Genomic DNA, 11,284 nt, shown 5'->3' on the forward strand with positions numbered 1-11,284 from the left:
GAGGTTAGAAAACTACAGATAGGTTTTCTTTTCCTATTGAACACCATAGAACTTTTTATAAAGTTTTTTTTCTTCACACTTTTCCCCATGTAGATAATTCCCTGTCACTGCATGGAGATAATTTACATCTTCTAGACATCAGTCAGATATCTTAGTAAATGTATCACATGTCCACATTAAAAGAAAAAGAAGACCTGGACAAGTTGACCTCCTTGTCCCAAACCTTTAAAGACACAGAGGGATCATTAGAAGCTACTCTGAAAGTTACTATAAGCATCCTGATTGGTCCTGGAGAGGCACGTGGGAACAAAACCGTTTGGAGAAAAAAGCAACAAGCCACCCGAATCTTTTCCCACAAAGGAACACACAGAACCATTTTTGTTTTCCTGAAAGCTTTTTTAAAAAGCAATAAGAAAAGGTTAACACTTACTCATTTGTCATCTGCTGAGGTGCCCTTGGCACTTGCCCATCTCCCTGTTCTGGCTAGTGTGATTTCCTAGGCCCTGCTCCACAGCCAAACTCAAACCAGTGCAGGCCAGTGAGCTAGCACTGGTCCTGCGAGAACCGTAGGAGATCACCTTTATCGAGCCCTCCTGCCCAGGTGAGGTCAATACCTGAATGTGTAAACATCTTTAAAGAGATCATCATTCAGGAGAAGGGCTACCTCCTTAGAGAGACTGTAAGCAAGCCCAAGCAAATGGGTAAAAAAAGGTGGTCACAAAAACTTTTATCTCTTACCTACACCAAATTACCAGTCTTACTTAAATATCCCAAGGTCTTTCCTTTAAAGGTGCAATGGAGAGGGAAGACAGATCCGCTTGAAGTGGACTTGGCTGGAAAGACTTGGGCGTTCATAGAGGAAACCTCCTTCATGCAGCTGCCTGTGTAAGTGCAAGAAAGCTGAGTGGGGTTAAGTTCTACCTGAGAGTCCCCTTCGTACTTTTCGTAATTCCTGGACATCATCTGCTTTGCTTGCCGGGAGCTGCCTGAACTCTGACACTGGGTGTTCAGTCACATTTTATCCTCCTCAGACATTCTTCCCTGCAGATATGCTGGGACTAAACCTGAATCAGGAAAGGAGCATGCATCACTTTCCTGTCATCCAAAAAACATGCCAAACCTGAAGAGGAGGCAAAGAAGAGAGAAATGTATCATGAATTAAACAGAGTAGGTATGAGTCAGAGTAAGTGAGAAAGAGTTGCCCCTGGAACTGTATGGCAACATCCAGGCAAATTCCTTTTTCTAGCTCATCAGATCTAGTATCTGATCTAAACCCATGCTTTGCTGATGCTTCCTTGCAAGAGGTATTGTAATTAAAACTCAGCACTCGGGTAATCTCTGCTGGTTCTGTTCAGTCCTCCAGCAAAATCGATAGCCTTGTACAATTTTTTCTTTTGCCCCTGTTTATCTTCTGGTGAGAGCTTAAAAGGAGACAATTTGTTCAATTTCCTTTCAATACCTGCTCCTACCTCCCCCAAAGGAGGTCTATAGAAACATGGTGAGGAATTGCAAGAGAGCAAATTCACCCTAGTCACTGAACCATACTTTTTTAACAACAAAAAAAAAAAGAACCCGTACAAATAGGGAAAACTCGTGAAATCAGCTTTCTCCATTCCTAAAAAAGAGATGGGAGGGAAGAACAAACAGACCAAGTACTGAGCATTATTTACATTGCTTGGGGGTAGGAAAACAAAAGAAGAAAATATAGGCAGAAAGAAGAAACAAATAGGAGAAAACTTCCTCTCATCTCTTTTCCTCCAACCACATTTGGCACTGCAGAAGGTGGGGTAAGGTACAGTATTTCTGTTAAGTGACGACTGGAGCGCAGGCCTTTCCCATTAAAATTCACTGCTTTGTTAGGAACACTTACCCAACAATACAAAAAGGTTAAAACCAGCAAAAACTGAAAACTCCAACGTAAACTGGGTATCTGTCATCTCATAGCTGTACACACTGTTCCTGGGTCTGCTGCCTCCTTTCTGGGGCTCCCCATACTGCTGGCAAGGGGAAAAACAGAAGGATACAGCAGCAGCACTGGGATGGACATGTTCTCAAGCCCCCTGCAAGAGTCAGCTTTTTATGACTGTCTCCATAGCTGAAAATGTCCTTTCCACTGGCATCCAGTGCCCTATGCCAAAAAGACACATCACTCTTGCCAGCTCCTGGGAAGGTAGAAATGTCAGAGAGAAACAAGTAAATGAAAGATTAGAAAGTGACCAAAGCATGAACATCTGAGAGCCGGGTTAGATTCTTATCTGCATCCGTTCTTCCATGCCACAGCAGAGTCATGCCTACAGAGCCACAACATCTGTACTGCAGCACAGCCCGTGCCCATGGAGCGCCATTTGTATCCATTGAGCCTACCATTTCATACCAGGGTGTTATTGAGGATCTGGTTACACAGCGAACCTTTCATCTCAGTACAGTCTGTATTGAATACAGCCTTATCCTCTGTATCAGCCACAATCACAATACTAGTGCAAGTTGCATTTGTAAAGCCATTATCTTCATTTTATACCAGTTTATATTCATATATTCTATCAAAGGGACTATGTCCACAGAACAACAGCCATTCTGTCAAGCCACACAGCTGCTCCCTGTACCAAGCCTGTCTCATCAGCCACATCCCCAGTACCAGAAGAGTTTGTATCCACAGCCAAGACTTTGTATTAAAAAGATTTAGAAATGATTTACCAATCCAGATCTCTGCAAGCACCTCACGTGTGTTGCCCAGAGCAATGAAAATCAAAAATATCTGTCCGTGGTGGAGGGGAAGAAGAGGTCTTTACGTGTCAATCACTTTAAGATATTCCTCTTGTTTAAAAAAAATTTTAAAAATACATGTCAGGAATGAAGGTGTGTCTGCTCAGAAGTATGGGGAGCTGGAGAGAAGAATCCCTGTAGTTTCATTCCTTGACACCCCTCTCTTTGTTCAGCAGTGATGAAAACTTCACAGAAAGCATCAGTTGTTTGTTTCTCCCTCTTCCTCATCAAATGACTGCACCCCAGAAGAGGTGACATCTGAGACTTTGCGGCTCAGTGCAGCATGTTCCACCTCCTCTCGAGGAGACAGTGATTCCAGGTCCCGGCACACTGCATCATCCTCCTCTGGAGAGGGCTTCTTGTTCAGGAGAGGAGCCTTCTCTAGCCGTGGGTTCCCTTCATCCTCAATGTGGTCCTCCACGTATGTGCTGGACTCAGCCCCACCCCCACCCTGAGCAGTCTGCAGGGGCCACACGTGGACCAGTCCCGTGCTCTGGATGAAGTTCTGCTCCTGCCGCTGTTGCTGCAGCTGTTGCTGCTGCAGAAGGCTGCTCTGAATCAAAATACTTTCCTGAAGGTTTGTCTGGGACTCATCAAAATTCTGGCCTAAATAGGAGCCAGTTGCTGGGGAAGCAATGAGGGACTGGTCACTGGTCTCCCAGGCATCAGACGAACCTAAGCAATACATGCCCTGTGAGACGTAGGAATGAGGCCAGCTATCATACTGCGTCTGGGCCATATGCTCTGAAAGTAAAGGAGGGAAACAACACACAGTTAGTCATTCTCTCGAGGCTAAGCTGGCTCATTTAGATAGCTTGTGCGCCTGTGCATGGCACTGTACTGCACAGGGTAGAAAAATCGTTCAGAGGGGAGGAGGGTGAAGAGAAAAGGCACTTCTAGGCGGTAGGCGGATGAACTTGATTATATCCACAACTGGGTGCAAGAGCTGTTAGCTTTTCACAGTTGTGCCCAAAAAAGTCAAAGTAACTTGGCTTCAAAGATTAGATTGTTAAGTTTAGATTCTCTGGACAGCTCCACAAATAGGTGACGCCTCTGCTAGATCCCAATACGCAAAATTGAGGCTACTGAATAAAACAGGGTAAAGGCAAAGAGAGCAACATGACAACAAGAGCAGAGAACGGGTATTTCAAGATTAGCAAGAGGCACTGGAGCTCACCTTGGCTCTCCATTAGCTCCTGATAGTTCTCAGAGTAGTTGCCTGCTGGGTTCTCCTGATTGGAATTTACGCTCACATCCTCACCATCCATGGAGGACCAGGCCATGAGAGTTGCCTCGGAAATAGCAAATTGCTCCATTACTCCTGTGCCAAAGGAGACAGGGAGAGGAAGCAGGGATGTGTGAAAGACTCCATTTCTCACCACCCTCTTTAACCTCATCTCTTGGTCACAGTGTCCCTCTATGTCCTAACTCAGCAACACCCACCACCCGCAACTGGCCCTCACTCTCTCCACTTTGCATTCCACTGGCAATACTCCAACCACAGTCCGTCTCTCCTTTAGCAATCTGAACCATACAAAGACTCTCCTGAGTGTGTTTTTCGGGTTCCTGCACTTTGGTCTCTCAGGGATTCTGCTCTGGTACATCCCAACCAATCCAATCCACATGACAAAAAATCAGCGCTACCTGCAAGGAACCGGGCCTCCTTTTCACCATCACTCAGGTCTGAGTAGGCATCAGCGTCTTTGCGTGCTGTCTCATGCGTGTGCTGCTGCTGCTGGATGTTACCTTTGCCCCAGCCTTGCCATTCAATCATGTGAGCCACACGGCCTTGGCCCATAGCCGTTGGCTTTGTGACGTGGTCCTTCATGCTGCGAGATATCCCTAAGGGACCAGACATTAGAAAACAAGGAGGGGCTATTACACAGCTCCAGGGTTGTCTGCCATACTGTTTACCTCTCTTGGAAGTGGAGCTTCTCCCCTCCTTCCCTAACAGAGATCAGGCCGGGGGTCGGGTGTCTCCCACCCTGTATCACTCCCCGTAAGAGTTTCTCCATCCTTCCTTGGACTGGCTCTCCGAAGAGGGAAAAAGGCAAACCCCCAAATATGAAAGACCATTTCCTTCCTTGTCTAGAATCCATTTAGGACAGAGTTGGGTGTGAAGGATGAAGCTTGGAAGCAAAAAAAATAAGAAATAGAAAATGTGGTTAAACCCAGGACTGTTTGAAGGGAAGAAATTTAAGATGTCTGGGCTGGGGTGCATGGTGAGAAGCCAGCAGGAGTAAGACAAATCTGTTCTTTGAAAGGGCAACAGCTACTGTATTTCTTTGTCTAGAACCATAGTGGTGAAGACATCTCTAAGGCCTTGAAAAAGCAAGAGTCAAAAAGGAGCAGTTGGAAAGCAACAGAGAGATATGGGAAGAGGCACAAAGGCCTGTGGAGAGAAACTGCCAAGGATAAACCCAAATTTTGAGGACCTCACCAGAGAAAGATGATTTAGCCAAAGCCCCAATCCCATAAGCATTGGAGTTGCGTTTCAGCTTGGGAAGGATGGAGGTCGTATCTTCCATGGAGAGCTGAAAAGAAAGAGAATATGAAGAAATAATATACAGGAAGGAGAAGTGAATTGAAGTGAGAAATCAGTATACGGATTCCAGAAGATAGGGGTAGATGAGGAGCAGAAGCAAGCAACAAGAAAAAGAACAAAAGAAGGGAAGGAGAAATTAGAGGTTATTTAACCAGGACGGGATATTGCACAGCACTGGGACTGAATGAGGCTGTGAGGCAGAAACTGGCTGTAAGAAGCCTCCCTTTGGCTGCTGCCAGTCCTCCACAGACATGCTGCACTGTTCCCAACTCCTTGTTAGAGAAGCAAGACATGGCTGATGGACAATTCAGAAAGCTTACAACGGGCAGCTGACAATGCGATAGGCAAGACACAGTAACGCATCATAATACAGATATTAATTTTTATATGTTACTTCTGGGTTTCGTTTCTTCTCATATGGTCTTAATAAAATGAATACGACTGTGCTAGTGATGTGTCCTGTTTCTAGCACCTACCACCTGTAAAGAAATGAGGTCTACAGCTCTGCCTAATTCCCTTTACTCTCTTCTCTATGTTCATCCTCAGTCCCTGAATAACAGGGATGGGAAAATATTGGGACCAGCAGCAGTCACAGACATCATCATAAATCACAATCCCCCGAGATGAATTCATCAGGCTTCTTCAGAGATGCCTGGCATTGCTTATGAGGCTTAATTTTCACAAGAGCTAAACAAGCGTTGCTTCTGCTCTTCATTTCAACCTCTCTGAAAATCAAGTCCAGCATTTTTCCAGCACAAAGATACACAAAGCTAGTGACCATGACACCAGAACTTTTAAATCCTGACATGAAACAAGCATTTGGTCATAGGCACAAAGCTTATGAAAGGTGACTGGAGCAATAACTGGACAGTCAAATAGCTGGAGGCAAAGGAAGGCGTTGTAATGATGTTGAACTGCATATAAACCCAGCCCATTGCCAAAATATGAGAGTTTCCCCGGAAACTGAGTGTAAATGCAGCAGCTAAGGCATCCCGTAGCTTTGGAGCCAGGAATGTCTGTGTGTAACATGTGATCTGAAGAAATTAGGAAGCAGGGGAAGAACAGTAAACAGGGAAAACACAGCTCTTGTCCCATTATGTATTTCCTTTGGTGATGAAGCTGGTTGAAGAATGTCCATCTATGCTCCCACTGATTACTCCTGCCTTGGCAAGGTTGTTCAGTACCTACCCCTTTGTTTCGAGACAGCCTGGGAGCTGTGCTGCGAGCCACCTCATGGACACAGTCCAGAAAAGAAAGAAAATAAACTGCAGAAGGGCTCTACTACTACAACACTGGAGAGTTATGACCTGAAGGCAGGAATGAATGGGAAGGGAAGGGAATCCATGAGCCAGCTTTGATACCAAAGAATATCTATGGAAATACACTGAGGAAGAAAATTAACTGCGTTATGAAAGAGTTCCATGGACTCAGAATGGGCTGGAAAATGGGAAATTGCAACTAAGGAAACTGTCTTCTACTATCTTTAAGGAAACATGACTTTGTATACCTTGCTTTCAGCTAGACAGAGATGCAGTGAGGAAAAATCTGACAAATTTCTTCTAGACAGTTGCTGCATGCATCATTAATTTTTGGCACAATTTGCTTCTCTAGCTGAGCCAAGGCAAAAGTTCCCAAGCCGTAAGCGCCATGTTGAAAGAGATGTCAGTGGGGAGTTAGTTAAAAACATAAGTCCCTTTTATACTCAGTATCCCAACTGCTTTCAAACCACAGAGAACCAGAAAATGGCAGTCATTTAAAAGTTTTGAAAGCATCTGGAGTTTGATAATGCTTACACTACCAAAAATGAAGCTTCTAATCCTGCCTTTCCAAATGAACAAAACTAACGAGCTAATTTACGTGAACATGTTTTTTAAGCCTTGCGAGCAGAAAGAAATAGTTTGGTAGCACTAATCTGCATTATTCCCTTTTCAGGATGCTGGTTTTGCATTACTGAAAAAGAAACTCTCATTTCATATTAAAAGCAACATGAAACATGTGTTATCAAAAAATGTTTGCTTGTTTCTTCTTCCGCTTGTTAACTGAAGTTATCTGGTACTGATCATCTCCCCCCAGGGGACATTAAGAATTCTTTTACTTCTGTATGTAACTGAAAATGAGAGATACAATTCTCTCAAACTCCTGCAGAAGATCAAATGATGCTCTAATCAAAGATTCCTGATTTTTTAAACGTGCTGGACATACTCTTTTTTTTATCCAGCAGTGCCCAGAAATCTGAAAGATAGACCATATGAAATGACGTGCTTTTGTCGTAAAAGAAGACAAAGGCAATTTAATAGCCACCTGCAGATCTAAATACCTGCCAGACAGCAAAAAACCCAGAGGCAATCAAGAATTCATCACCATCTTCTGAATCGTAGACAATTCCCAGAATTTCAGTGGCACTAAAGACTCTCAGTCATGTTTCCATTCTGGTCTCCACTGTATCCATGGGCAGACAAATCGTGGTCTTCCTGTGACTAGAAATTTGAACAGTGGTATGGTGCATACTCACATTGATACCATCCCAGGAGAAATCTGTCCGTGTTTGCTAAAGAAAGCAAAGAAGGACACCATGTCAGTGTAACGAACAAGTCACAAATAGCCACGCATCTCTCCAGCAGTTTGCCACAATCAACAGCCACTGCTTTGTCTGATATATCAAAAAAACTTGTGTCTTTCAAGCTGGTTTTATTCCCTGCTGTTGATTACGGCTTCTGTAGAAATCACTGTGTTTGAAGGTTCAATAGCAAATAGGATGACACAGAGAGTAAGAGAGAAAAAAAGTAAACACCTTTTCATAAGGCTCCCCTTCTCACAGCTCTTTGCTAAATGTTGCAATACTGGCACCCTTGCGTAGGAGTTGCATCGCTTTGAGGCTGACACAAGGAGGAGCTACACCACCTATGTATTTTGAGTGTTATACATCATGTTACAGAATTATTTTCTGCTGAAACTGTTTTGTAGTCTTTCCGTTTGTCCATTCTGACCTACTTTCTCCTTGCAGACTAGATCCATTTCCCATATCAGCTATTACAGGTCCAATTCATAGTGCATTTCCTTCAGCTTGGAGGACTTACATCTCAGCATCTTGGTTTTGGGGATGTAGACACGCAGGAAAATTTAGATCCATCAGTTACACCTATGGTATCCATTCACATAAATCAAGATGTTCACTGAGGTATAGTTTATGCTCATTGACTTTTAGATCTGCATTTGATTTAACTGAATTTTCCATGCAAGGTTGGGCCCCAAGTTTCTGCCAAGATTTCACGAAACGCCAAGTTTCTTGAGGTCAAATTCCAAGCCAGCAAAGTATAATAAGGAAATAAAAATACCTGTACGTTAGCATTTTCCAAGGTTTTACGATTTGTATGTTATTAGTTAATGCTATTTGTGAACATTACGTATGATTCCTCAAATATTATGTGTTTAAAACAGCTTTGATCTTTTTTTAATAAAAAATCATGACTGCATACCCTGAACCTTACAGAGCTGAAATTCAGGTATCTAAGATTGCAGAAGCTGTAATAATTCAGAACAGCAAATGACCCAGCCCTTGATAGAGTGCATGGTAAATCAATTGGCAGTGAGTTACTAATGAATGCATCCCTAAAAATCAAAGGGGAGACAAATGCGTTTCTTCAAAAGAGTTTTATGGCTGTGCTGCAGAAGCTAGGACAGACACAGCGCTGGACATTTCAATGAATCCATTATTCCAGGAATGCAAACCTACAGACTTGTCAGAACTGCCACAGTGTTTTCCATGTTCTGTTCCACTCCAGTCACGGCTGGTTAAACGCACTTCCATTTGAAAATTCTTACTCGCTACGGACATTGTGAAGGGAGTGACTCAACTGTAATCAATGCAAGTCAAAATGCACAGATATGAAAGTCTGATCCTCAAATGCACACCGGCATTCTGGTTCTCTCCCAGATGATGCCTCAGGGATGCGCAATGGCCACTTCTGAACTCAGAAAGAATAGAAAATTTCTGATCCTCTGGGTAAGTGGGTTTGGAATAGGCACTCACCTCAGCGGAAGGTCGATGGAAGCTGCTGCCATGCAGTGAACTGGTGCTGTCCATATTGATTTGGTCCACATCTTTCAGTCCCTTCCAGTCTACTGCAATCACCTCGTTTCCTGTGGGAATACATCCAGTCAAGCTTCTGAAGGCCATCACAATTTGTTGTAGCAGCCTTTAGCCAACTCAGCTCAGCATACAGGAGAATCACTGAGTTTAAGGCCACAACAGCCTTAAATCAGAGCTCATAACCTTAATCAGACCACCTGTACATCATCAGCTATTGTATTTCACGCAGTTATTGCCATACGAAGATCAAACATTTGTGTTTTTCTTAAGCATAATGTGTGCTTGGCTAAAGCAACCTCCCCAGAAAAAAAGAATCTAGTCATGCTGTGTGACTGAGAAAGAACCAATTCTTTTGCTAATCTATTTTAATATTAAACCATCATCACTTAAAAAGGCATTTATCTTTTATAATTTGATTGGTCTGGTATCAGCTGAGAGCTGCTGGTGCCCTTGCTTTGCCGTTCTCAGCACAAGATTAAAGACCTTTTTAATACCTGCAATTACAATTGCAATGAAAGTTATTCATACACTTGCTTTTCTTCTCAACGAACTAAACAGACTGACATCTTTAGGCTTCTTACTGCAGAGCATTTTCCCAGTCCCTTTAATAAATCTGTATCTCTTTTTAAAAGATATCTCAAATTTTTGAGGTCTTCAAAATGTGGACATAAAACCATACACAGTAACGTACTTAAAACTAAAGGGAGTTACTCGCTGCTCCCCTTCACATTAACCCATTGTGCCATAACCTCACAATAGATTCTTACATTCAGGCACTTCTTCATTCAGATCCCTATGCACTTTGCACAGCTTTCTGGAAGTGTCACCATTCAAAAGCAGAGTCTGCGCTGGTTTAGATGCATCTTAATACAACTTAAAGGATCAAGTAAAATTCAATGCTAACAACATACAATCTGAACTATTACATTGAATTCATAAGGATTAAAAAAAGATAATTAAATAAGATTAAATTGTTTAAAAAGTGAAACTGAATGCAAAGTAACACACTTTAAATAGTCAGCCAAGTAACCGGGACTGCTCTGTGTGACTGTTCTGTCCAGTTAGCGATTTACTGTGCCTTCAGCCTTTGCACCACCCTCAAACTGTTGAAAATTACTTTCTCCCATGTCATGGAGGAAAAGTTACACTGTGCTTAAGTGTGAGCCTTTTGGAAACTGGCACGAAATGCCTCTCCCAATATGATCATCTACTCCTGTGACCAATTCAGCTTCATCTAGTCTATTTGGAATACACGCCACTGAATGTGAATGGTTCTATTTTCATTAGCTTCTAGCTTTTTATCACTCTTTATACAAATTTCTCCTCCACACACATACACAAGCCCCCTTGCTCGATCTAGCAGCTCTGGCACATTTACAGTGGCACTGCCTTTCCCTCAGAAATCTTCTGACAGGCAAGAGATGCTGTGTCCCACCCTACGCAGGCCTGCAGGAGGCATGTCCGCACTTCTGGGTGGGAAGCCTGAGGCACTCATCAGCTGGAATTCAAAACACAAAAAAACCAATTTGGTCCCTTAAAAAGGCTAAAGATGGCGAGATGAATACCAGCAGAAAGCAAATGCCGTTTGAGTTGGTGTCCACCACACCTTCACATCTCATCATTTTCTGCTGTGCAAGAAGATCTCTTTCTGAACGAACCAAGGCATATTTTTCCCTTCACACTTGAAGTACGCTTCTGTTCATCAAGATAATTAGAACCAAGCACTTTAATAGCATCTCCCATATGCCTCTGACTAGGCTGAGCAAAGTTGCTTTTCCCCAAGTCGCAGTTTCCTGCAACTCAGGAAACTTCAAAGGAAAAGCAGAGTCCTGTATGGTACGCCGCAAAGGTGAGCACCGAGGTCAGAGACAGCCTGACTTCAGCAG

At 43.2% G+C, this 11,284-nt stretch overlaps 1 protein-coding gene across 2 annotated transcripts; it reads right to left on the reverse strand.

The window, feature by feature from the left end:
- Positions 1-2,646: 2,646 nt before the first annotated feature.
- Positions 2,647-9,443, reverse strand: FAM131B (family with sequence similarity 131, member B). 2 transcript variants are annotated; one of them, XM_010135379.1, is made up of 7 exons: positions 9,339-9,443; positions 7,821-7,856; positions 5,204-5,297; positions 4,408-4,605; positions 3,941-4,084; positions 3,336-3,507; positions 2,647-3,242 (listed from the first exon to the last, which is right to left on the reverse strand). In XM_010135379.1, the coding sequence occupies exons 1-7, from the start codon at positions 9,390-9,392 to the stop codon at positions 2,963-2,965; spliced, it is 978 nt and encodes a 325-aa protein (XP_010133681.1). In that variant the 5' UTR covers positions 9,393-9,443; the 3' UTR covers positions 2,647-2,962. The 2 variants fall into 2 exon arrangements, with proteins under 2 accessions (XP_010133681.1, XP_010133680.1); XM_010135378.1 differs by having other exon boundaries at positions 2,647-3,507.
- Positions 9,444-11,284: the final 1,841 nt, after the last annotated feature.

Source organism: Buceros rhinoceros, unplaced genomic scaffold (genome assembly GCF_000710305.1).
Source record: "Buceros rhinoceros silvestris isolate BGI_N320 unplaced genomic scaffold, ASM71030v1 scaffold4514, whole genome shotgun sequence".
In the NCBI taxonomy this organism is placed as follows: Eukaryota; Metazoa; Chordata; class Aves; order Bucerotiformes; family Bucerotidae; genus Buceros; species Buceros rhinoceros.

Bases quoted from the DNA above. Each gene is read 5' to 3' on its own strand.
- FAM131B (XM_010135378.1), bottom strand. From the start codon at position 9,392: ATGGACAGCACCAGTTCACTGCATGGCAGCAGCTTCCATCGACCTTCC. The intron at 4,606-5,203 runs GTGAGGTCCTCA...CTGGTCCCTTAG, and splicing joins GGCTAAATCATCTTTCTCTG to GGATATCTCGCAGCATGAAG. The intron at 4,085-4,407 runs GTAGCGCTGATT...CCTTTGGCACAG, and splicing joins GGAGGCCCGGTTCCTTGCAG to GAGTAATGGAGCAATTTGCT.